We start from the raw sequence: 27,782 nt of genomic DNA, 5'->3' as shown, positions 1-27,782 counted from the left end.
GCAAGCTTGTACTTGATCTTTGTAGTACATGTGTTAGAAATTCCAAAAGCTAAATGGTAATTCTTAGTACCAGTTTACTACACAATGAACTGAAGAGATAATTTAGCTTTTAATTAGAACTGTAACTTCGTTAAGTAGAGAAACAATTCAGAACACTTACATCTTACGATAAATGCTTAACTATCCTCCTACTGGTTTTATGTTGACTTGGAACTTTCGCCAAAAGTTAACTTTTATTTAGTAGACATTTGAGCAGTAGTATACATTTTTCTTAAAATTTTTCATTAAACAGATAATGTCTTTGCTGTTTGCATAAGAGATTAAGAAAATGATAATTTCAAATTATCTGGATTTTTTAAATAGTTCTTACCCAAAAGCTTAATGTTTTACTTAGTTTTATACTTTGCCCTTCACCCTTATTTTGATACACAGAAGTGTTCATGTACATGATTCTGTTTGTTTTATACTCTGGCACACAGAAAAGAGATAAAAAACAGACATGTACAAATCATTCTCCCTACGTATATGACTAAGTCACTGTTGTTTAAAAAAAAGGCTGAATGAGTTTATGAGTACAAACACACACACATGCCCTCTCTCCCCTTCCTCCTTCCCTTCTCCCCTCCCCTTCTCTCTCTCCTTCTCTCCCTCTCCTCTTCTCCCTCTCCCCCCTCTCCCTTTCTCCCTTGACTCCTCTCTCCTTCTTCCCCTTCCTCCCTCTCTCCCTGTTTCCTTTTCCCTCTCTTTAACTCTCCCCCTTCCCTTTTACCCATCTTTGACTCTCTCTCTCCGCCCCTATTGGAATTCTTCTGTCCTTGAGGCCACATTTTAAAATTGAGGGTTTTCCCAGTCTGGCCAGCAACTTTACCACCAAAGGAAGAATAAGTAGGCAGGTAGAAGGGAACAGAATAGCTTGATATTTGAGAACATGGCATTTTGATGACCTTGTTATTTTTTTGTATATATATATATATATATATATATATATATATATATATGTATTTAAACCATTTTCTTTTAAAGGTTTACTCAATGGAATGAAAAATCTTGTTACTCTAATCAACAACCACTAGTTATTAAAAAACTGGCTCATTGTTCTGTGTGTTCCCATCCAGGTAAGCAGATACAGAGAATGATATCTTAGAGTGTTAGTGTTGGATACCCATGTTTTCACCCCTGTTCTTCTAGTACATTTTACGTACGTATCTTCCCCACTAGACTGAGAATCCTCAGAGTCAGGAATTGTGTCACATTACATAGTAGGTGCTCAATCAATGTCAATTGAATGAAATAATGTGACACAAATGAGAAATGTTGGATTAGTGCAGTTTTAAACTATGATACCAAATTATTTAGATCTTAAAATTATGTTTTCAATCTAGAAATCCATTTTAAGAAAAAAACATACTGGTAAGTCTTAAGGGAAAGTGGAACTAAATCATTTTTTTTTATATCAGTGATTTGTATTTATATATTTAAATGATTTTTAATTGTACTGTAGGGCATTTTTATTGTGTGTGAAGATAATGCATTAAAACTAATTTCTAATACATGTTCATTATTATTGAAAATAGCTTGGTTCCTCTTCATTAGTCTTGGCAGGAAAAAAAAATGATGTCACTGATATGTAGTAGATCAGAAGGGCTTTCACACCCAGGAGAGATTAGGAAATCATGTTAGTTCATCTTTTAAAAGAAATTCTGTTTTATCTATTTGTCTTAATATGTTTTCATTAGCATTGTTAAATCATGGAAGAATAAATGTTCTCGTAGATAAGATTCCATTCTATAGTTTGTTGATACCTTATAAATGATGATTTTAGGTCATATCCATTATGTGTGTCTTCTGTAGTCTCAAAACGATGTTGAAGGTAGTCATGCTTTCCTTTTGAAGGGAACTAGGGCTGCACACTCGTGCCACAGTTACAATTTGTTCATGTTCCAAGCATAGTTTAAAAATAACTGTACAGGTTACTGAGAGCTAGACACTAGCAGAGGTAATTAACTGCTGTATTTTTTATATATTCTCATTAAAGAAACCATTTCCTGAATTACTCTATTAAGTAAATAATCTTTTTACTACTGATTATATCCTACTTTCTTTGTATGTAGCTACCAAATAAACGACAAAATTTTCCATTTTATAAATTATAATTCCAAATTATAAATGTATAATTTCAAGTTACAAATTAACACTTTCAGATTGCAGAGTAATTTACAGAAACAAAAAAGTAGTATCATGTGAGAGTAATAGCTCAGAATCTGCTTTATCCTAAGAATTACTTAGTGGTTATTACTCTATTCAAACTAAATGTATAGAAACCGTTTTATATGCTAGGCACTGTGCTAGGCAGTATTCATTTTTGAGAATTCGGGTAAAGGCACACACACATACACACACAATGTGTGTAGAAGCTAATTCTAAAAAGCAGTGAAAAATCATACTTCTTTGTATCTCCATAAAGGTTCACCTAAGGATCACGAACGTAATGGATGCAAATTATGTCAAACTGACCAATCCTGTGAACCTCATGATTGTGAATCCTGCTGTCCTTGTGAGTGGCACCGTACAGAGTATGAGAGGCAGCTGGTTGCCGTGGAGAACAATATCAGGAAGTAAGGGTTTTTTTAATGTATTCTTTTCTGGCATGACCTAGTTAGACACCTGTGGTTGAATTATTTCCTTATAACCTTCCCCCATATCTAAATTAGTAACATTTTACAAAATCCTTTTTTTATTCTGTTCAAAAATTAGGCTATCTCAGAAGATAGTTATTTAATAGTAATTCAAAGAGAAGCTTTATGACTGGGATACTATACAAGGACATTGTTCATTAAATGAGATTGGATGAGATGATTTCAGAATCTGATTGTATTAATAACATGTATATAATTTATTTTCAGAAAAGCTTGCAGTTGTGAGGGATTCCCATTCCATGAGGTAATAACTAATAATTAAAATATGTTTATTTCAGAAGCATTTTAAAAAGTTTGAAGCCTCAATTTCTATTTTCTTTTCTCTTGCTAGGTTATTGAAGAATTCCTTTTGAACAAGGATAAATTGGTCAAGGAAATCAGGTACCAAAGACCTGATTTGTTATTGTTTCAGGTATCTGAAAATAAGTTCTTACTTTACAGTATGAAGTTGGATACTAGGAAAATAAGAAGGGATAATCACTTTGATAGGTCTGAGAGGTTTAAAATAGACAGCTATTGACTGCCCAGATATTTTTCAGCATTAATTTCTAGTCTTCATTCCTTTGCCACACAGTAATCATACTGTGTAAACCATAAGACAAATCACAGTTATGCTGTTTGTTAGAAGACACCTTAAATACCGTATACAGATATATTGTATTCAGGGATATGTTGGGGGAGAATGACTAACAACCAGAGAATGTCAGGATCGAGTATATTGTTATGAAAGCAGTACAGTTTACCAGGACATTGGAATTTGTAGTCAGTTACCTAAATTTAAATTTGGACAGTCTGCCACTTACTGTGTGACACCGGGTATGTGTTATCTTCAAAACAGAAATAATATCTCATGAAGTCACTATGAGGATTAAATGAGATTATTTATATTAACCCCTAATATAATGGCTAGGGAAACAGAAAGGCTCAGTAAATTGTAACTACTTATTGCTTATCCCTCCCAACAATAGTTATAATAATGGCAACCAACATTTATTAAACATTTAAAATGTTCACTGCTATTATATTTAACACATTACATGTAATCTCACTTAATCTTTATAATCTGTGAGCTGGATGTATTTTACAGATGGAAAACCTGAGGCTAAGAGAACTTAATTAAGTAATTTACTCAACACCTAGGAAATACCATACTGGTATTCAAACTGAGACCCCTCGTACTTATTTAGTCCGTAATATTGCCTCCTTGTTCTTTCTGGGAATATTCATTGATACTACCTTAACTCAGGTAAATTCTGAACTGAGAGTGCTATTCATCTCCAAGACATAACAAAACCTTGTTTTATTTTTATTATGTTTATAGAGATTTACTCTTGAAAAAATGGAGTGGCCCAATCACTATGCATGTGAGAAATTGTTGGTGCTTTTGACCCACTATGACATGCTAGAAAGAAAGCTTGGTAGAAGGAACTCTAATCAACTACAGCCTATTCGGTATGAATTGTATGAATAAAGCTGTGTGTTTCCATTTGAATATAAGATCTAAAATATTCTTAATATCTTTAGTAGTGGGATGTTTGTTTTATAAAGATGAAGGAAAGGTCTACTGGAACAATGAAAGCATATTCAGGGCCTGCAGTCAAGAGAACATAGTAAACTCATGCTTTGACACATGTTTTTGTTTCAAACATGTAGTAATAATAGGTTATTAAAAGAAATAAGTATAAAAAGATATAGCTAGGCTTAATCAGACAACTATCTCAATGGACCAGAAAAGGAACAAAAATGTAAAGTGAGTGGAGAGACTAAAACAGAATTAGTGAATCTCAGTGAAGTGTGTGTGAATAATCTTTGTATTGTTCTTACAACTTTTCTAAAGGTTTGAAAACTTCCAAAATAAAAAGTTTAGAGGAAAGTATCAACAAAAAAAGATAAACTACAAAGAAAAGACAATTGGATAACACACATAATTCATGACAGTTATAGATGTCATTAGATGATGGAGTAATATTTCAAAGCTTTGAGTAATTGACAACCTAGACATTGTTAAAATATTACTCACTGGTTGGTAAGGCATTTTCAGACATAGGAAGACTGAGAGTTTATCACTCACAGATCCTTATTAAAACCACTGTTAAAGGTTGTACTTCAGCAACAAGAAAACTGAACCCAGAGGAAGCTGTAGATAACAAGAAACAGTGGTCAGCATAAAATTGATAAAACATATTTAGCTAATTTAATAACCTGACTGAAAAAAATGTATACATAAATGAATATCTGCATAGTGCTTGATGATTAATACCGGGGTGCCAAAAAAATGTATATACCTGACTTGTATTCATCTTTTGTTATCAGTATATATTGAGTATTACAATTTTAATACACTTTTTTCCTTTCTTCAAATGTGTATACCTTTTTTTGGCACCCTCTGTATATGATGATAATCAACTGAAACACCCAAAGTATGCAGGTCAACATATAAGGGTAACCACTAAAACATTAGAAATACAATCTCTCTCTTCCAAACCAATACATAAAATAGGAAAAAAAACAACCCTACCAAATCAAAAGAATACAGGAAGGAGGAAGGGGGAAGTAGCAAAGGAAAAACTTGGTAACAAAACACAAAATAAGATGTCTGAATGAGTCCCACTATGTCAGTAATCGAATAAATGTAAGTGAATTAAACTCATCTATTAAAAGGCATTATATTGGATGAGTAAACAGAGTTCAGCAATATTCTGCTGATAGGGCATATGCAAAATAAAACTATACAAATTTTGAAAATGAAGAGATTTAAAAGATTTACCAGGTAAATATTTACTAAAGTGATAGAGCAAAATTAGCAAAACTAAAATAGACTTTAAAACAAAAATAATTATTACGTAAAGGAGGAATACTGAATAATAATGAAAGGAACAATCTACTCATAGGTTCTAATAATTATAAGCTCTATGAACCTAACAATAAAATTGTCTTGAATAAATTAGTCGAGTAACTGGTATTTCTTACAATATTCTAAAAATATTATAAAAATAGAATAAAAGTCAATGGAAATTGAATTATTCAATTAGCAAATTGAAAATTTCCAAGTAATTTGTGCAGTTGGACCTCATTAGATGAATTTGTTTTTTCAGAATTGTTAAAAACCGGATCAGAAATGGAGTTCACTGCTTTGAAATAGAATGGGAAAAGCCTGGTATGTATTCACTTTAAGGAGCGTTTATAACATTTAACCATGTATGTTTAGCAAATATTGTGCACATATGTAAAACGTGTGTGTGTAAGAAATAAAGAAGAAACCTATCAGATGCACCAAAGATTAATTTCATAGTTTAGTTGTGCTATTTAAATAGGTTTTGACTAATAATAAATATGAAAAACTTTTAAGTAATTTTATTTTCATGTCTTAAATTTGCATTTTTGTAATTAATGTTTAATAAAATAATATGGAAATAGTTTTGATTTATATTTCTCAAGAAAATAATCCTATAGATGGTCTGGTCATTGGATTTCCTCATGTAGCTGGGTCGAAAGAAATCAAGGTTGCTGAGGGGCACCTGGGTACTTTTTCTTTTCTTTCTTGACTCAGTCTACAAGTAATTTCGTTTTCATGGGAATTTTAGTTTTCATGGGAATTTATAATTGTCAAATTACTCTTATTTTGCTACAGACAGAAATACAGTGAACACTTAGAATTAGCTCCAAAACTGAAGACAAGGAAAGCACCAGATCATTTAAAATGGAAAAGAATCCCAAGTTCATTTATATTTGGCATTGAAATTAGATTGTATGGTTATGTGTGAATGAGAAAGCCGATTTCTCACTGAAGGTTTAAGTTGTAGGTTAACTTTGAAGTCTGAAATTAAAGAATTAGATAAACCATTCTAAGCAGTAATAGCAAAATAGAAGCTGAAGAATTTTGAAAACTGTTTAAGAACAGTTCCACCACTATAGTATATTTTCAGGAAAGAAAATGGCATTAACCTAGTTTGGCAGTGCATCTCCTGTGTTTAGAACTGAGGATTAGGTGCCCACTTTCATTTATCTTTGTGGGAACTATCCCTTAAAGGGAGAAAATGGACCCAAGCTAGTTTAACCAAGAAACACTTTAAATTTACCTGTGTTCATTTGTTTCTGCTTTAAACTCATCGACTAATATTTTCATTATAGTTTGGCTTCTCATGCAGTTTTGCAGTCATATAGGATAAATGGAAAACTCTAGTCTTCTACTTATATATCTTATTGTATTTTCCATATAATCAGTTCCATTTTCATTTATCAGCTGCTTGTGAGTCCCCTAAACCTGGGTACATCCTCAAGAGATTGATAACCTCTGAAACAACAATCTGGAAAATAGTATAGTAGAAGCCCCTTATCATGGTTTTACTTTCCATGGTTTCAATTACGAGCATAAGTCAACTGCAGTCCGAAAATATTAAATGGAAAATTCCAGAAATAAACAATCATAAGTTTTAAATTACATGTTGTTCTGAGTAGCATGATGGAATCTCATGCTTTCCCATTCTGTCTCTCCTGGGATGTGAATCATCCCTTTGTCCATCAGATCCATGCTGTATATGCAACCCCCAACCCCCATTAGTTAGTAGCCATCTTGGTTGTCAGATTCACTGTCACAGTGTCACAGTGCTTGTGTTCAAGTCACCCTGATTTTACTTAACAATGGCCGCAAAGTGCAAGAGTAGTGATGCTGGCAATTCAGATATGCCAAAGGAAGGCATAACGTTGCTTCCTTTAAGAGAAAAGGTGAGTACAGTACAATAAGATACATTGAGAGAGACCACATTCACATAACTTTATAGTATATTGTTATAATTGTTCTATTTTATTATTAATATTATTGTTAATCTTTTACTGTGCCTGACATAAAATTTAAACTTGATCATACATACGTATGTATAGGAAAAAAACATAGTATATATAGGGTTTGATACTATCAGTGATTTTAGGCATCCACTGAGTGGTCTTGGATTGTGTCCCTCACTGATAAGGAGGGACTACAATGATATTTTTCATGAACCTTTCAATTCTATTCTTTTCAGAAGACACTGTTAAAGAAAGTTAATATTGAAGTTTTTGGCAACTGTATTCCCATTCTTTATCTGGAATTTTAACACTTAGTGTAGTAAATTAAAACCAACTAACCTTATCTAAACAAAGGTTTTTATCCTCTAAGCTGCTCCTACTGTCTCTGAAGCAAGAGAATTTAAAGTTTTAATTAAAAAGTAATCTCCTTCCAGCTCTTGGCAGGCAGAAGAAAATCAATTCTGTACTAGAATCAACAAATTATTAGAATAGAGATTTTGCAAAGCAAGATTTGCAATGAATTGTCCATTTGTGGAGTACTTAGTTTACCTGGTAAGCTTAGTTACCTGGAAAAATTAATTTTTTTCAAATCTGTAATTAAGGCTGTTTCACTATATTTTTAATCTTTTAGAACATTATGCTATAGAAGATCAACATGGAGAATTAGTTCTACAAACAATAGAAGAAGAATCATTATTTGAAGCAGCTTATCCCGAGATTGTTGCTATTTACCAAAAACAAAAGTTAGAAATTAAAGGGAAGAAACAAAAAAGTAAGTATCACATTTAATAGCTCTTTACGCCATACACAAATGTTATAGAGAGCTATCTGTTCTATATGAATCTATCGTGTCTAAATTTTGCTGAAAGTTCTATAAAATCAAGAGTAAGGATAACCCTTACTTCTTTGTCTTGACATACTTTCTTTCAAAGCTCAAAAGCTAAAATTAAACAGTTCTGCTCTGTGTCTGATAAGTTAACCAAGTATTAAAAATAATAATTATACTAACCACTTACTGAACAGCTAATATGTGTAATGTATTTTGGATTGTAAATATATTTTCTTTATTTCCCAGAGCTTGGTGAGGAAAATAATTTGATTATAATATTGTTTCCACAAGAAAATATTTTGTAATATTTTGTTAGTAATTATTGTGTTGTAATTACTTATAACACAATTTCCTGGAATGCACTGAGACAAAAATGCAAATATTGCTCATATAGAAGATTTCAGTCTGATCTCTAGTTTATTTATTTACTCAAGTTAAATAAAATAGATTTTAATTTTACATATTTTTTTTCTTTTCAGGCATGAAAACCAAGTCTAAAGAAAACAATTTGCCAGAAACAGATGATATGAGTTTTCAATTACACATGACTTTAAAACCCACATGTGAAATCTCTTCTAAGTTAAATTTAGAAGTTTTCTGTGATTCTACATTACCGCAGAAATCTATTTCTGCATCATTGAATAGTTTGCTTTTATCTGAAGATGCTTCCGGTTTGAATACACAAGAACAGTTAATGTCTTCTTCAAGACCTTTGGCTCTGCAGCAAATTGAAGCTGTCAATAAGTCTTTGATTTCAGAATCTAGTCAACCCAATACCTCACCCCATAATGTATCCGCAATTGCTGATCTTGACTTGAGCACCATTGACTGGGAAGGTACTTCTTTTAGTAATTCTCCAGCTATTTCAAGGAACACTTTCTCTCACGGTTTCAAGTCAGAAATTGAAACACCCATCCCTAATAACTTTAAAAATACCCCAGGACAATTGTCCTGTGAACCAAGACGGTGCACCACAAACATTAATAAAGTGTTGGGGTGGGATCTTCGAAAGACTAACCCTGAAGAGCACCTGCTTTCTGGCATCACTGACTTACATCTTCAGGATTTGCCTTTAAAGGAGCGAATGCTTAGAAACTCATCGCATCCTCAGGCGAAAGCACAACCAGATGTTGACCTGAACACTTTGTCCCTGCTTACAGTCAAAGAATCTTGCATTGCTAACAGTAGCTCTGATTTTCCATCACATCTTTCAAAGAGTCTTGTAGGAATTTATTTGCAAAATGAATCTAGAAACGGTCAAGTTCTAAATGGAGACCAGCCATTTCAAGAAAACTATAAAGTGAATACTTCTATACCTTATTCTGTCAATAATGTGATAGTAGAGGCCTCTAACGTTAGAGCTGGACTACCAAATACCTTTTTAGATCAGAGAAGAAAAGTTGATGTGCAGACCACTCAGAAAATTGTAATGAAGAAAAGTGTTTGCCTTGACAGACACTCCTCTGATGAGGAAAGTGTCCCAGTGTTTGGGAAAGCTAAGAATGCAACTCAAAAAATGAAGCAGAGTTCTCAGAAGCGTAAACCAGCCCAATTCAAGAAAAAGGATGTCAACAAATCGAGTAACCCTCAGATACATATTAAAAAACCTGAACAGTACGTCCAGGCTTATAAAACAGCTAGAAATGAAGAAAACTATTTCCCAGATGTAGGGACGGGTTCTCTGGGTTTTCAACAGTGTCATAAGGAAAACGACGATGCTAATACCTGTTTGGATAGTCCTCTTCCTTTATGTCAGAGATTGAAACTAAGGTTCCAAAACACTTGAAATTAAACTAAAAATATGGAAGTGTAACTTATTCTAGTACCATCAGCATTAGCAGAGGTAAAGGGAAGGTGTCCAATTAATCGTTAGAAAAATGTAATGTCAGGAGACACTTTTGCCATTTTAATTAAAATTGTAATTTTAAACAGTTACTTAAAAAAACTTCAAATTAAAAGATGATCCTGGTGGTGAAAACTTTAGATAATGTATATTTTTAAAACACTTTTGCCATTTTTTATATCTTTATTCGTGATTCTTTAGTTATAGCTTTAAAATGTTAGTATAGCACTAGGCAGAGTAAATGTTTCATCCTTTTGCTCAATTTTACTCATTTCTTACTGAAGCCTCCGAAGTATTTATTTATATTTCAGCTTGTTCCCAAGAGCATAACCGTTTATAGTTGCCTGCACTCTCGCAATGTCTTCTGTTATGCTTTTCATGGGAGTTATATTTTCTCTCAATGTGAAGATAGTTTCAGTAGATCCTTTCATTTTGGGTAACTTTACTGTCTTTTGAGGGGAAAAAATGGAAAAGGAGTAAGATGATAAATATAGATATAGTAAAAATCATGCTTGTAATGCTGAATAAATTAAACTACTCTTTACGTATCCCCAGAAGGTAACAGTTATGCCAAATTGGAAAAAAAAAAAAAAAAAAAAAAAAAAATATATATATATATATATATATATATATACACACACACATATATATGTGTGTGTGTGTGTGTGTGTGTGTGTGTGTATATATATATATGTGTGTGTGTGTGTGTGTGTGTGTGTGTGTGTGTGTGTCTGTGTGTCTGTACATATATACATATAGATATAGATAACCAGAAGAGAATTAGAAATTTGTTCAGGGTCATACAGCTAGTTAACAATGACGTGAGAACCAGATTTCTTGCCTCCTAATTTCTTGTGTTTTTTTTTCTGTTTTCGCTTTTTTATCTTTAGCACTTCTTTCTTCCCCTTTTGTTTTAAAAAAATAAATCTGTGCAATATTGACTTCAGTATCTCCAAATATTAAGTTGTACATTCACTTAATTCAAAAAGGCAGTCAGATTGGAAATGAAAAAGTGAAACTATCACTACTTGCAAATGACAAGATTTTATATATACAAAATTCTAAGTAATCCACTAAAAACTACTAGAACTGGTAAATGAGTTTACCAAGGTTGCAGCATATGAGATCAATATACAAACATCAACTGTATTTTTATACACCTGCAGTGAATAATACTAAATTAAATTAAGAAAATTCTGTTTACAGCAGCACCACAAGTAATAAAATACTTTGGAATAGATTTAACAAAAGAAGTGCAAAATTTATACATTGAAAACTATAAAATATTGTTGAAAGACGTTTTTAAAAACTTGAATAAATGAAAAGATATTCCATGTTTGTGGATCAGAAGACTTCATATTATGATGACAGTACTCCCCAAATTAATTTGTAGACTGCAATCGCATCCATTCCAGCTGGTTTTAGAAACTGACAAGCTGATTCTGAAATTCTTAAGGGACACAGAATAGGCAAAATAATCTTCAAAAGAGAAATGGGAGGACTCACCCTTCCTAATTCTGATTTCAGAACTTACCACAAAACTAGTTATGAAGACAGTGTTGTCATGGAATAAAGGTAGACATATATGTAGATCAGTGGGATAGAGTTGAGGATCCAGCAATATACCCTCACATCTTTGTTTAGTTGATTTTCTACCAAAGTGTCAAGACAACTTAAGGGGGAAACAATAGTCTTTCAGCAAATTCTATTAGTAAAATTGGCTATCCACATGCAAAAGAATGAAGTTTGCACCTCATACAATGTGCAAAAATAATTCAAATCTATCAAAGACCTAAATTTGAGAACTAAAACGATGAAACTTTGATGAAAACAGACATAAATCTTTGTGATTTTGGATTAGGCCAGAATTCTTTGATATGTTACCATAGCTCAGACAACAAGAAAAAACTAGATAAAATGGACTTCATAGAAAATGTGTTTCAAGGGCACCAAGAAAATGAAGAGAAAATCCACAAAATAGAAAATATTTGCAAATCATAAATGTGATAAAACACTTGTATCTAGAAGGACTTCCATAAAGAACTCTTATAGCTCAATAATAATAAATCAAATAAAAATGAGTAAAATACCTGAATAGACTTTTCTTCAAAGAGGATACACAAATGACCAATAAATACATGAGAAAATTCTCAACATTAGTCATCTGAAAACTGCAAATTAAAATTACAATGATCCCACTTCACACCTAATAGGATGGCTGGAATATAAAAGACAGGTAATAACAACTGTTGGTGAAGATGTGGAGAAATTGGAACCCTCAAACCTGCTGGTAGGAATATAAAATGGGGGAGCCACTTTGGAAAAGTCTGGTGGTTTCTTTAATAGTTAAACATAGTTACCATATGATGCAGCAAATCCACTCCCAGGTATAAACCCAAGAGAAATGAAGATATGCATCCACACAAAAGCTTGTACACAAATGTCCATAGCAGTGTTCTTCATAATAGCCCAAAAGTGTAAACAACCCGAATGCCTATCAATTGATGAATGTATAAACAAAATGTGGTTTATCCATGCAATGGAATATTGGCAATACAAAGAAATGAAGTACTGATAAATGTTACAACATGAAGAATCTTGAAAATGTGCTAAATGAAAGGCGAGTCACAAAAGACCACATGTATGATTCAATTAATAGGAAATGTTCCAAATGGGCAAATCTATAATCTATAGAAACAAAGTCTCATGGTTGCCAAAGACGGGGGTGGGGTGAGAATGGGGATGGAGGTTAAGGAGGGAGAAGGGAACAGACTGCCAATGAGATGGGTTTGGGGGATGAGTGGGTAGTGATGTTAAAATGTTCTAAACTTGTGATGATGTTTGCAAAACAATGAGTAAACAAACCTTTGAATTGTGTAATTTAAAAAGACAAATTCTATAGTATGTGAATTATATCACAATAAAGCTGGCTTAAAAATAAATTGTGTAGAATTTTACCTGTCCAAGCTCTTTTTAATATCTAAAATGTATATAGTCTAGCCTCACCCCACATGTGCACTGTCATCATTATTTTATGGATTAGAAAACAAGTCCAGAGAGGTGAAGAGCTTTTCCCAAGATTGGAGATGAAATTTCATTTTATTAATCTAGTACTTATTATTAAAAGGTTAAAAGTAATTGCAAAAACTGCAATTATGGGGCGGTCGGTTAAGAGTGTGGTGCCCTTAACAAGGTTGCCCGTTAGATCCCCACATGGCCCACTGTGAGCTGCACCCTCCACAACTAGATTGAAACAATTACTTGACTTGGAGCTGATGGGTCTTGGAAAACAAAGTGTTAAAAAAAAAAAAAAAAAAAAAAAAACCGCCAATTTTGCACCAGCCTAATACATTATGCCATGTTGTAAAAGTAGACTCAAACCTGGAATACTTTTGTATTTCTGTGCTTTTTCTGAAGTTGTGATTTTACTTTTGTTTTTATTTTTTTTTAATTCCACTGAAGGTATATAAAATGCTTTGAATCAGGTTTCACTTTGTTTTAGAAAAGTGTCATGTTGGCAGAGCACTTGCTGTATATAAAATCCTGGATAAGGGGAATCCTAAATGAAGGTGGTCAGTCCTTTGCTCTCAAGGATCCTGCCTATCATAATTGAACTGATACATTCTTTTAAAAATCAGTAGTTATTTGCATAAGTAGTACTTACTTTTTAGAGTAATAGTTTCATTTGGTTAATAAAAAAGGTGAAATAATACAAAAAATGTAGAGCTAAAAAGTCAATTTCCTTTCTATTCTTAATGCCCAAGCTCTAATTCCTGCGTCTAGAGGCAAGCAGTTTCTAAGTTCTTATAGATCCTTCCAGAGGTGTTCTATACCAATATGTTAATGTATCTTAGAAATTATTCTGTATCAGTAAACATGGTCCGTCCCTCTTTAATGGCTTCAGTGTCTCTGCACGTTATCTTTGCACAGATGCCTGCAGGTATTTTACATAATAGATGTGAATGTCATGTTGGATTTTAACTTTTGATAAATGTACATTAGTTGAAGCATTTTTGATTCTCTAAGGCCAGCTAAACTATTGAAAGTCAGATATGTTTAATGTGTGTAATGTTTTAACATACTACCACACTTCTTTCTAAAGGGGCAAAGCCATTTTTTTGTGATCCCACCAGCATATATGGGAGTTTTACCAAAAATCCATATTGTCAATCTTTTTCACTGTAGCCAGTCTAGTAGTTGTGTAAATACCGTAAAGCTACATCTCCTTGTGGCTTTATCCTTGTGACTTTATTTGCATTTTGCTGATAACTGGTGACACTGAGTATCTTATGTGCATATATTCCATTAATATACCTTTTGGAAATTCCCATTTTTTTTGCCAATTTTTAAATTGGATTGTTTTGTCTTGTTGCAAAATTGTAAGTGTTGTTTATTTTTTCTAGATACCAGCCCATTGTCAAATGTGTGTTTTGCAAATATTTTGTCCCTAAGTCTGACTTACCTTTGCATTTTACCTGTGTTTTTCAAAGAGCAAAACATTTTTAATTTTGATGTCAGTTTTATTAATTTGTTTTCAGCAGCCCATTGGGCATTGTCTAACCCGATGCCCTAACTATTTTTTCTGTTTTCTTCTACAGGTTTAATGGTTTTGCCTCTAATATTGGGTCTATGATTCATTTCAAGTTGATTTTTGCATTTGATGTGAGGTAAGGATTGAGGAACATTTTTTTTTTTCCTATGCAGAGCTCCAGTTGTGCCATCACAATTTGTTGAGAAGTCAGACCGTTTCCCTCATTGAATGACTTTGGCTCCTTTGTTGCAAATCAATTGACCGTGTAAGTGTGGGTCTATTGCTGAAATCTGTTCTTTCTGTTGACCTCTGAATGTCTCTCATTACTCCAGTATCACACCTGGGCAGGCTAAGGAGTGACCAGCCATTGAGAAGTAATGAACCTAGCAGAAAGCAGGCTAGGGTATCTCAAGGCAAAGGGAAAAAGAAATAGGACAAAGTGGAGCAAAGAACCTGACCAGGATGATAAGGAACTGTGACCATATGAGCCCCACAGAAAGGGTTATATGTGAGTTCACTTCACATACATTAAGGACCAAAGGTGTGCCCAACCTGGTCACAGAGCAGGAGGGAGACACGAATTTAAAATTGCTGGGCAAGGGAGGGAACTAACATTTCTTGAGTACATGGTCTATTCAAACTAGGTTCTTTACAAGCTTTTTGTCCTCTCAACCACTGTGTAAGGACTGTATTGCAATATTTTGAATATTCAGAAGGAAAAATAATCCTTGTTAAAACATTCCTCCAGGGATCTGCTTATCATGATTTGTTCACTCTGGATACCACACTCTGGGCTATGGTAGTCAGTTTAGGACCATACAGTCCAGGTAAATACTCAAAATAGCTAGAGGTGTTCTTAACCTGGGTTTTTAGGAGGTGAGAACACCAAAAGTAGCTGGGAGTGAGTGACCTGCTTTCATTCTGTATAGCTAAATTAGGCCTAAGTGTATGCACTCAATATCAACTTTCACTTCCTCCTGAAGGATTTCTCTTCTTTCAATGTCCAGACTCTCTCTCCCCTTCTTAAAGCATTCCGTGTTGTTCTTGTCCCTTGCTGACGTGATCTATGATGTCACTTGTGTATAGACTTTACTAACTTGCTGCTCATGCATTTGCTTGTCATCAACTAAGGCCTTGCTCCCTTCCAAAATACTCTGCCAAAGACCTGCCTCTACCTACCAGGGTCCTGGAATTGGTTTGTCCCTGTTGGCTTCCCACGAAGGCCCTGTTCTGGCCTAACTACTCTGGGCTGTGTGTGACCAGTCTTAAGTACTTGGGGTTTTTCTTCCAGATTTCACAGTGAGAACAATCCCCCTTTTTTCTTTGGGATAACATGGACCATGTCAGTCATGACCTATCTTCAAATTCTTTCCTGCTACAGATTTTCTATGTGACTTGGGGGACACTTCCTAATTTTGCTGACAATTCATTCAAATAGTTTGCAACTATTTATGCATCATCTCTTATGTGACAAGCATTGTGCTGGGTCCAGGAGACACAACAGTGGATGCTATTCTCTAAGGTTGTTTTAATATCGGTGAAGTGGCTGCCATGATCGACACATTATAAACTCTCAGTAAATAGAAACTATGCCAGTCACCATCATTTGGAAGAACAAACTCAGATTTGGATGTAAGCTGAATGCAGCCAAACACACTGCGCCTTGGGTAAAAATGTGGACACCACAACACTGTTAGTACTCATATGAGATGGCGAGATGTTTTCAGAAAAAAGAAGCTCGTTGTCTAGATAAGCGTGATCAGAAAAGTGATCCTAAAACGTACGGCATTCAAGCTAAGGTTATAATACTGGAAAAATAATAATGTGCTTGTTCAAATATGATCGGTAACTAGTATATTACTCATCCAATCACCAAACATACTTATTGAACACCTGCTTTGTGCAAGACTCCTGTGCCTTTCTGTGGATAACAGCCAGCTGGAGGCCCATAGAATTTAAAATAATTTTCCCAAAGTGCCCAGCTGGAAAAGGCTTAAGCTGGGCCTAGAACTCAGCTCTCCTAACTCCTTAGTGAAGGAAATTCCCTGTTTATGTTTCTATATTTCATTTAGTTCTTTACTCAAATGTCAGCCCGGAAAGCCTTTCCTGAACTCACCTAAACTAATTCCTCATCACTCACTAATATTCTTTACCCTGCCCTATCTATATTTTTCTGTACACTTAGCAGTACCTGATGTTATATGTTTCTTAGGTTTTTTCCATTGTTTCTTTCCCAAACTAGAATGCAAACTCAGTGAGGGCAGGTACTTGTCCTTTTTGTTCACAGAATACTGAAACAGTGCTCAGGACAACGTCTAGATACGTGAATGACACCCACCCTCCCAAAACACACACACACACACACACACACACACACACACACACACACACTACAGAGCTTGTGCCAGTAGTGGCTGCACATTTTTTTGCAAAATGTGATCTCAGAATTCCAGCATGGCTCACAGGCTTACACGGCTGGGACAGCCTGGCCCCAATCCATCTCTCCAGCTTCAGCTTCAGAGATTCACAGCCATGAGCTTTGACTAGAGCTACCTAGGACCACTTGTTTTGCCCTGAACAAATTTTTATGCTTTGGCTCAGGAGTTTGTCTGCCTGAAATGCCTTTTCTCCTTTCTTAGCTCAATGAACTCTTCATCTATCAACGACCAACTCAAATGTCCTAATATCTCTCTAATTCCAAGCAGAATTAGTTGCTTTCTTTGTGTTCCCAAAGAAATTGTGCATATTTCCATGGTAGTATTTATCACATTTCATTCATATGTTCAAAAGATTAGTTGAGTGCTTACTATGTAGCAGGCACAATGTTTTATAAAAATGGCTCTACCTCTAAGACAAGACTGAGAATGGATCAAATCTTATTTATTTTTGTTTCCCCCCAGAACTTGGCACACAATTTTTATTCTCTGCTTCACCAACTCTTATTTACCCATCAAGACTCAATGTAAACATGGTCTTCTCTAAGGAGGGTTTACACAGCTTCTTATTCCTGTAGATCTCTACAGTACTACCTGTAAATGGTTTTGTGTTGACTGATTTGCATTTGTGTCTCTGGCACCGGGCTGTGAGCATCTTGTAGTTCTCAATGTGCAGCACCCAGCAGAGGGGCTGGCACAGAAAGCGATGGGTGAGTGGCTGCTGACTGCCTCATGGTGAATTCGAGGTCGTAGTTCTTGCATTCTCCATGGAGAAAGACCAAATCCAGTTGAATGGTTCCCTCCACCAGCTTGATCACTAGTCCCCTTTCGTCATTTGACGATGCCATGGTGAGATGCCTTGCTTTCTGAAGGTGAAGGGGCTAACTCAACTGCTGACTATTCCTGTTCTGCTGGTAGCACTTAGGGTAAAACAGCTCAAGTAATATTACTGAAGGCAGCCTCCTTTCATCTGCAGATTAATGTGGCAATGGTTAGCACCTTCTTAGCCAGGAAAAGCTTTTATCAGGCTCAGCCAACAGCTTGCATTAGCCTCCTTAAGGACTTGCCACTTTGCCTTTAAATTGACAGGCTGCAGAGTCAGCCCCAGTAACAGTCCAAAAAAGTGGACCCTTTTCTGATGATTGCCAGAATGGCTTCTCTATACTCAGGCCAGATAAATTCAGGAAATACGGAGGGGAGGGTCATGAGCATGCCCATGGTGTGGTGAGGATGGCTTTGAATATTTGCCTGATATTTGGAGGAATTCTTTTTCTAAGCACCCAAACAGAACTTCTTTAATAAATATTACATGTCTGAGCTTCCTCAGCATTATTCTGTGCCCAGACCCGAAAAGGAATATGTTGACCTCCCCAAATGGCAAAAACTGCCTGTGTATTTAGAATTCTCTGATCAAAAATCTCATGGAAGAATTATCTGCTGTTTGCACCATCATAACTTAAATCTCTTCATCTACCACTCAACAGATATCTGCCTCTCAGCTGTGAGTGAATTCCGCAAGTGCTGTCCTTGGAATCAGAAAATGAGAATGAGTGATTTATTCAACATCCATGTGAAGGTAGATTATAAAATGCTTTGCCTTTTTGTTTCATTTGAAAGCAATACCGGTTGCAGTAACTGCTCCAAAGTAATTATTGTTGCTAAATTAATTTACATTTTTGTTAAACTGAGAATGCTGATTCTGTGAATGCCAGATGCCAGGAGGCTTCTTTTGCAGGGTTGTCCAAACCCAGACGTCTCTAGTGCAGGCCCCGTGAACCCGTGAAGCGCCCCCCCTCACCCCCCCACCCCGACTTCACAGCTGGGATCGTTCTATAAGAGGTGTCAAAGGACTCGGTGTAACCACATCAACATCCTGTGAAACAGACCAAAGAGTCTCTCACTTGGGAGGCAATGGTCTGACTAATTGTCCAAGTTCTGATAGAGACTAGCTACCTTGGACAAATCTTCCCCGCTTCCGCTTGCCTCTCCTTCTCATACATAGGTGGGAATGATCCTTCTTCCTCTCTTCACGCTCACTTACATGTTGAGGATAAACAGCCTCTCGAGAGACATGCATTAATGTACGTTTAGCATTACTGATTTTGCTTTGCCAAATCCATTGATGAACCACAAGTGATGTCTTGAAAAGGTGTTGTATTATAACCTCTACAATTTTTGTGAGAAGGCAATTGTCTCTAATATGAAGGAAAGAGAGACAAAGCATATTGAGCACCAAAGACTATGAGTAGATTCAAACCATTTCAAAAGTCCGCCATGCAAAACATTAGTAAATGTTGGGAGAAGAGAAAGGAAGTATATTGAATGTTTGCTATTATGGCTACCCACTTTTCTGATTTTTCAAATTCCTCCATTTGCCCCACAAAAACTCTGAAAGGTAGGCACTTTTATTTCCTATTTATATATGAGGCTGAGAGAGGCCCAGGAACTTACCCAAGGTCAACACCTAGTAAACAGCAGGGTCAAGATTTGAACCTAGAGCTAGTCTCACTCCACAGCTTCTTTGACAGAATCAAGGCTTGTGTCTACTCCGCTTTTGGATAAGTCTGGGGCAGTTTTACAGAAACCACCCATCAGACAGATACAGTGACCTCTCCTGACCTGATTTATGGAAAACTGGCCACTGAAATCAAAGTAATTCAGAGTCCCAGAAAATGTTCAGTATTGTGAACATGCAAGGAATGATCACAAAAGTTACTTTCATTTTTCAGAATTAAAAAAATAACTATCAGAGTCCACATTTGGGAAGGTTGGGGGGTTTTTATGTGCGAGGAAGGAGTAGGACAGTCTCCTACTCCTACTCCAGGAGTAGGAAGGACAGTCTCCTACTCCTACTCCAGGAGTAGGAAGGATGCAAGGGACAGTCTGAGCGCCAGATCTCCCAGAAGTTTTATCTGCTTCCTTCAAAGCTCTAACCACCGAGGCCAGGTGTCCTCAGGCAGAGGTCATCTGTGAGTTCTCAGTGGAGTGTTAGGTAAGAATGTGTCCTTTTCAGTGTTCATTTCCGACTTGAATCACCTTTGCACCACCTGCCAGGGGTCGGGCCCCATTATAACTGGTTAAGTACCTTTTATACTAATCTGGAAAGCAACTCAGAGAAGTCAAGCAACATGCCTGTGGCCACACAGCTAGTACAGACCTCTCCTCCCAGCTGTATTGCTACCTCTGAAGGCCAGGTACCATCCTCTCTTGCGGGAACTACTAAATGCACCTCCTAAGTGATCTCCCTGCTTCAAAGTACTCACGTCCTTCGTAGTACACTCAGCAACCAGATAAATCGGTTGAAAATGCAAACCATATTCTAACACCACCAGCGCCCTCACCCCCTTCCTCCACGGAAAAGTGTAAGTCATACTCAGTGTAAATTCCAAAGTCCTGGACAGAGCCTCCCAGGCCCTCAGTAGCTGGTCGCTGCCTGTCTCCCTCCCCTCATCTCCTGCCTCTTCCCCTCACTCCCCTTACTCCGGTGGTACTCACTCTCTTCCATTGCCTTAAACACACCAAGCTCATTCCACATTCTGGCTCTTGAACTTCCTGATCCCTCTGCCTGAACTTCTCGCAGATGTTTGGATAGTAAGCTCCTTATCACCATTCAGCTAGGACTTTTGTGACCATGCTAGCTAAGTAACCACCTCCCCATTCTGACCCCCATGCTTCCCTCTTACCCTGAGTTTTCTTCACAAATTCTTAGATTTTTTTGGTTTGTTTTGTCTCCTATCACTAGAGTAACAACATAAGAAATTTCGTCGTGTTCTTTCTTATATTCCCTGAGCACACTTAATGCATCCTTACTGGATAAAGGAAGTTAAGCGTTGAACCCAAATCTGCCTGAAGCTAAAACCCACACTTTGACCCCCAATGTGCTGCAACTTTTTATTGAATTCTTAAGATGGATCCAGTCCTGGGTTACGCATGGTGCAGGGTGCAAAGGAATAATATCTGGTCTCGCCCTTGAAGATCTTTATAACTTAGTTGTGACACCAGACTCATTTGTATTTGAAACAACAAATGATACAATTCAGTGCTGGGTGCAGGGGGTGGCCTCAGAGGGCGTCAGATGCTGAAGAGCGTCATCAGAGAGCAGCCTGTGGTCCTCAGGCTTCCGAGAGGTCAGCGACTCAATAGGAGGCTTGAATGGTGGATGCACTTTAGAGCGGTGGAGGGAAGACGATCAGCTTCGTGGATAAGACTTAAAGTTGGGTGAATTTACCCAGAAAGAGTAATAAATGATGTGTTTTAAGGAAGGCATTCCGGGTTGGGGACATTTGTTAGATCTTTTTGTCTGAAAAATAAGCCACTCACCCATTACATACAAGTATAATTTTATGAGAAAATAAGGCCAATAAGGAAAGAGGAAAGAAGGAAAGGGGGTGAGGTTTCTGGTTCTGACTTATGGTTGGGAGTTGCGGAGGGGGAGGGGTGGACCAGGCCCGGGCATAGGGTGAGGGTCAGATATATGGGCATCAGACATGTTCAGGTGTGGGACTTCACAGAGCTCTGGCCACTGACAGAGACCATCTAAGTTTCTCAGAGGGCCACAGCTGCCCCTCATGAAGACTGCCCCTCAGGGAGAAACCTCCACACCTTCCATCATCATTTCCAATAAAGTGGAAGGAATCAAATCCCTGAGAACGAGGTATTGAGCTAGAGAAGATGACTTCCTGTGCTCAAAATTAACATCCATCCATCCATCTATTTATTTATTTATTCAATAAGTGGGTTCTCTATGCCACGTGCCATGTAAATTGCAGGTGTTATAGTAAAGGGGTTATAGACATTTTCCTTCAGAAACTCATGGTCTATCCACAAAGAAAACCATGTCCATTAAGACTTTATGACACCATATGCCGCTTGTGTCTCTACTCATGCTTCCAGACCTAGGTGAATGAAAGCATTTATCGCATATCCAAGCTTGGCTTCAAAATCACACCACACCAAACCAAAACACTCCATAAAGGGAAAGACTCTGCTAACCTTTGTTTCTCTCAAGCTCTTCCCAGAAAGGTGGTAACAGAAGATTTGGTCCCAACGGGACACAGACAGAGGATTTGCATTTTAAAGTTTGACTGATATTTATAGTCCTTTTGATCTTCTTTCTCTCCTCTGCCCACCCACGCCCAGCCTTGCCACCTCCTCCTCCCCCACCCATCAATTTCCACATTGTACCAGGTACGGATTTGAGAAACGACCATTCCAGGTCCAGAGGACTTGCTGTGCTCTGCTCATAGCCACGTAGCTCCTGTTCATTCAATACCAATGACATACCAAGTACCTTTCTTACCTCCTAACCCCCACAGTCACCCTGAAACTTCCCTTTCTTACCAAGTAACTTTCTAACTCGTAACCCCCACGGTCACCCTGGAACTTCCCTTTATTATTCACCTTTTTGGTGGTGGTTGTTAAGGGAGGAGGAAAATGAGGCTCAGAGAGGTTCAATAACCTGTCTAGGAACACTGGTAAGTAGTAGAGACAGAATTAAAACCCGGGCCCGTGTGCCCCCAGACCTGTGACCTTTTCATGAAGTCAGGCTGACTCCAGTCCACAAGCCTGGTTATTGTAGGCTACTTAGCTACGATGCTTCCTGGAAAAGATCATCCTGCATTCCAGTTTTCTTGCTGGTGTTATTCTGGAAATAGCCCAATAAATGTCACACTTTGATTTACTCAGGACAGATTTGCAGCTGTCTTCCTTTGCAACTCTTCTTGGGCTTTCACAGTTTCCTGTCCTTCTCCTGGTCTTCCGCACGGGTCCACCGCAGCCCACAGCTGCACACCTCCATTTCGAACCATTAATCAGCATTCCCAATTTGCTGAACAGAGCTGCTCTCCGACCCAAAGAAAGCCTGTTTGAAACAAGCTCAGAATCTCAAGACCCTTATGTTTTTGCAGCTGGAGGGGATCCTAAAAACCATCTTGGAAACAAGTTCAGAGAACGACCCATGCAGAGTAGCTGGCATCGGATTCATTAGAATACTATAGATTTGCTATTAAAAGTGAAAGATGAAGACAGAAATCACATGAATCCTTCCATGTGCCAGGTGCTCTGTCTGATTTAATCTTTACTACAAGCCGGTGAGGTACAATTAACTTCTCTTCTTATTATGGATGAACTGACTCAGAGTTCTACCGTGAGTAACTAGTGGGACTGGGATCTAAACTCAGCTGACAGTGGGTAGCTCAGTCCCTCCCCGCAGTGTCCCTGGGTATGATGAGCAGTGCAGACGTACCCTATTTGCTGAGGTGACCGCCCTGTGACATTTACTCCTGTCCCAAAGATAAGGAGCCAACGGAACGAAGAGATGACTGCCGTCATTTGGTGGATTTCCTGAGGTCAAGTCTGTAATCTAAAATCATCTGGCATTCACCAACCATCTGAGCGGCACTTTTTTATTAGTTTTAGGTGTATAAGACAATGTAATAGACATTTACACCCCTCGCAAAGTGATAACCTCCCTCCCCCAATCTCCTACCCCTCTGACATCGTATATAGCTGTTACAATTCCATTGACTCTATTCCCTGTGCTGTACTCCACATCCTGTGACTATATGTGACCATATATATATTTAATTATAGTTGACATTCAGTATTATTCTACTTCAGCTGGAGGTGTACGGCGCAGTGGTTAGGCATCTACACAAGCCATGAAGTGGTCTCCCTAATAAGTCCAGTGCCTATCTGGCACCCTACATAATCTTTAAAACATTGTTGATTATATTCCTCACACTGTATTTCATATCCCCGTGACACTATTGTGACTACTAATTCGTGCTTTCTAATCCCTTCACCTTCTCCCCATCCCCTCCCCCTTTTTATGTAAAATGTTCATTTAAAAGGTATCTACAAGCAATTGCTCTTAAAATCTATCTTCTACTTGTTAGTACCACTGTTTAGCCAAGTTCTTTCCTCAGAAAATACTTTCAGGTGTGTATTCGTTTTAGATACTGTATTTTTTTTTTTTTTTGTAATACATGGAACCTTGCTAAAAGTGAATATGCTTATAAAACTGGCTACTTCATATGCATAAAATTGGCTGCTTCAGGGGAATCAGACTGAGATAATGCTAGGGACACAAAGCCTAAGAATTTTCACCATTGACTCAATGCAGTTAATTCTTTGCACAATTTAAGTTTCACATATTACGGTAATAAGTGTTGCCTAGTTTTCTCTAATCAGTAAATTACCATATGTGAATATTCTATACATTCTTTAGAACATATTTTTGTCACCTTTGATATCAGTTTAAAATAATCTTCAAATCATTCATGAATCATGACTATCTTTTAAATATATTGGATCTGATCTCAGTTTTCTTAATGAGATACGTTTTTTCTCTAAAGCTCTGCCTGATGCACTCTAATTAAGCTTCAGACTTTCTCAATATTATACTTTCTAGATGGTGGTCTGTTGTTGTTTTCTCGATTTCTGAACTTCCATAGTGGGAGAAAGGTGCTGATTTTTTTCTGCCAAGAGAAGTCAGCATGTTAGTTGAACAGGGGCTCCTTGAGTCCCTGAATGACAGAGCCGGCTACCCTGCAGTGTATAACACAGGCCAAAGGGGCTGGTGACTGTGAAATCATTTCACCAAGTTGGTAATTTTATACAACATAAGAGTCCTGGTGTATCCAAGGTGTCTTTGTTTTGAATATATCACCTGACAATAGATTTCACTGATCTGATGTGAATAGATTTCACTGATCCATGAGGGCTGGAGAAGATCTCTATTAGCAATTAGCTCTATTGAGCGTTTGTGCAAACCCTACTTTCTTTAAGGATTAATTAGACACATGCTGGCCTGCTGACATAGATGTCACCTAAACTTCCAATCTGCATACAACAAAACCAAACTTGCCTATTTATTTGTACCAGGAATTTTGAATGCCAAACAGCTGTTGAGACACAGCATTTTGACTAGGGGTATAAATCATGCAGAAACATATGGATACATTTTTCTTTAAAATAAATACAGGCATTGAATCAAAGGGAATCATTTAATTGACAAAACTTTTTCTGTTGGAAAAGAAAGAAGTGCTTGTGTACTAAAGTACTGCACTCACCTCTTTTCTAGTTCCTGTGGGAGAGACTGCTGGCCACTCAGCAAAGGCCTTCTCGCCTCCTTCCATGATGTGGACCAGTCATCCCAGCGGGCCCATCAGCTCTATTATGTTTCCCAGGCTCCCTGGCGTTGGCATCACCAAGGGACTAAGTCCTCTTCCAGTCATTGTGTGCAGGGGTGACTTGCACCATTTCTGCACCTGGCCCTGGTGGGAGTGCCTTTCCCATGTTATCATCTTGTTTCTGTGAACTGGACCCAGGCATGGAGGTGCCCCAGCTTCACCCAAGAAGACAGTGACAACATCCCAGGGCAAGGATTGGCAAGCTTTTTCTGTAAAGGCTGAGGACATTGTGGAAGGTGTGGTCTCTGTGGCTGCTAATCAGTTCTGCTATTTCCACCAGAAAGAGGTCATCGGCAACATGTAACCAAACGGCTGTTTCAGTGAAACTAGATTTAGAGAAACAGAGAGCAGACCTGTGCTGAATGAATCCTGCCCTATCCTAGGGGATAGAGGGGCAGAGGATGGAGGAGCAAAGCTTTGTAAAGAATCTGGTCCTAGGAAGGACCATGAGGAACAAGGCCACCCCTAACACCTTGTTCTCCTAACATCAGGGCCGCCACGTAGGAGAGAAGCAGCCTCTTCTACTCTTTAAGCTGTAGGTTTGTAGTAGACTTCGTTACACAAGCTTGTCTGTACCCTGATAAACTGAACCAATAGGAAGTGAAAAAGTGAAATAAACATCAAACAGCTTCTTAGGAGAGCTTCCTGATGAACCAGATCAATGACTAAAATTTGTGCCATAGGATCTCTAGGACAGAACCGTATCTATACCTACTAGTGTCCCCTATGATACCTAGAATGGGCCATGCTCAGAGTTAAGTCTTTAAATTATGCCGTATGCCTGTTTTATTATTTTATATTATCTCCAAAACGACTGTTGGAACACCTGATGCTCCAAGCAGCATTCATCAGACTGTCCTTGGAGAAAGATAGTGGTGTGGCCCGTGTTTGGGTCACAGAGAATGGTAATTCAGTCGCCCATGTTACACAAAATGTGCAGAAATCATAGTGGTAGGGGACAGCTAGGACAAATGAAGTGCGGTAGAACTGAGAATCTTCAGTCTGGGAAGAAAAAAAGACTGGCTCTATCTTCGGCTGGCCGGAAGGAAAGAGAGGAAAGATTTACTTTGAGTGGCCCTACCAGGTAGAACGAGATAGAACTTCCTAAAGAGAAGTAGATTTTGCTCCCTGATACAGTAGTTGGCATAAAAGGTAGTCCACACTCTCAGATATGCAAGACTGCCTCCTTGCTTTGTTTTCGTAACAAAATTTAGTTTTCATTTCTGTCCTCCCTTCTCTCCCCCACCACACACACTGAGTGGTGGACTTATTTTCAGTCAACTCTGTCACTCCGTCCACAGGCTGTGTGTAAGTTGCTGCCCTTTGAGAATCACTGCTTTGGTGTGTAATAAATTAGCTCTTTTTAAAAAAATTAGTTTCAGGTGTACAAAGCAATGTAATGGTTAGACCTTTACACCCCTCACAAAGTGATAACCCCCGCCCCTGAGCTACTACCTCTCTGGCATCTTACCGTATATAACTTACAATACCATTGACTATCTTCCATCTGCTATCCTTGACCTCCAATGACTATACGCACACACACACACACACACATATTTACTTACAGTTGACATAGAATATTATTCTACTTCAGCTTGAGGTGTACAGCCCATTGGCCAGGCATCTACACAGTCTATGAAGTGGTCCCCTTGGTCAGTCCAGTGCCCATCTAGCACCTTACATAATCTTTACAACATTGTTGATTATATTCCTCACACTATATTTCATATCCCCGTGACACTATTGTGACTACTAATTCGTGCTTTCTAATCCCTTCACCTTCTCCCCATCTAACCACTAGGGCCTCCCCTGCAAAACAAGGACTACTTGCCTACCTACAGCCTCTCCTCAAACTTTCTAAAACTGTCTGTTACAAGCCAGAAAATTCTGCAAGATCCCTTCCTCCTTGTAAAATCCACCCCCCACTCTCAAAGAGGGGGCCTTAGAAGTGCCAAATTGGGAGCCATAAGAAAGTCGTTGCTAGTGAGTCTTCCTGTTGAGGTTGAGAGATCAGGTTCAAAGCTCACACCGCAGCTTCCGCACCTCTACTCGCCATCCCATCTCCCATCCCTTCCCCCACTGTAGTCTGTTGCCTGTAAAAGCCTCTGCATCCTGCTGAGCTGGGGGTCAGCCTGGGAGTTTGAGGCATCCTTTCTGCTCTCCCCACATAGACCCCAACCTTGGCAGAGGCTCCTGAGAAGGTTCTCCTCCAGGAAGAAAGGCTACGGAAGCAGACCTCTGCCCTCCTGAACACACAGGGTGGATTCTGATGTTGCTCGGCTGCTCCTGAGAAAGCTCTTCTGAGTGGTTCCCTGTCAAGCGTGCAGCTGTAGGTCCCAGTGTGCCCAGCACATGGCAGGAGATGATGCTGGTCCAATGGCTTCGATCTTCCCCAGCCAGCCCTGACACCCGCCAACTGGTCCTAAGGTACAAGTCACAACCCATTTCTACCAAAACATTTTTCTTGA

The 27,782-nt window shown here is 37.8% G+C and overlaps 1 protein-coding gene across 7 annotated transcripts in view; it reads left to right on the top strand.

The window, feature by feature from the left end:
• GEN1 (GEN1 structure-specific endonuclease) overlaps positions 1-25,969 on the top strand; it is a 44,113-nt gene extending 18,144 nt beyond the window's left edge. For 6 of the 7 annotated variants that reach the window (XM_088796288.1, XM_088796289.1, XM_088796285.1 and 3 more), the window contains 10 exons: positions 1,024-1,115; positions 2,465-2,615; positions 2,904-2,940; positions 3,028-3,108; positions 4,018-4,148; positions 5,792-5,853; positions 8,113-8,253; positions 8,790-14,949; positions 18,604-18,695; positions 25,203-25,969. In XM_088796288.1, coding sequence (XP_088652414.1) covers positions 1,024-1,115; positions 2,465-2,615; positions 2,904-2,940; positions 3,028-3,108; positions 4,018-4,148; positions 5,792-5,853; positions 8,113-8,253; positions 8,790-10,096 — 2,002 coding nt within the window. In that variant the 3' untranslated portion in view covers positions 10,097-14,949; positions 18,604-18,695; positions 25,203-25,969. The remainder of the gene's footprint in view (positions 1-1,023; positions 1,116-2,464; positions 2,616-2,903; positions 2,941-3,027; positions 3,109-4,017; positions 4,149-5,791; positions 5,854-8,112; positions 8,254-8,789; positions 14,950-18,603; positions 18,696-25,202) is intronic. The other variant, XM_019752818.3, reaches the window with a different exon arrangement.
• The last annotated feature ends 1,813 nt before the right edge of the window (positions 25,970-27,782 follow it).

Source organism: Rhinolophus sinicus, chromosome 2 (genome assembly GCF_057876585.1).
Source record: "Rhinolophus sinicus isolate RSI-liver-muscle chromosome 2, RSI-T2T, whole genome shotgun sequence".
Lineage (NCBI taxonomy): Eukaryota > Metazoa > Chordata > Mammalia > Chiroptera > Rhinolophidae > Rhinolophus > Rhinolophus sinicus.
The sequence above is the reverse complement of the archived record's forward strand: the minus strand, read 5'-3'. Positions and strand labels throughout refer to the sequence as shown.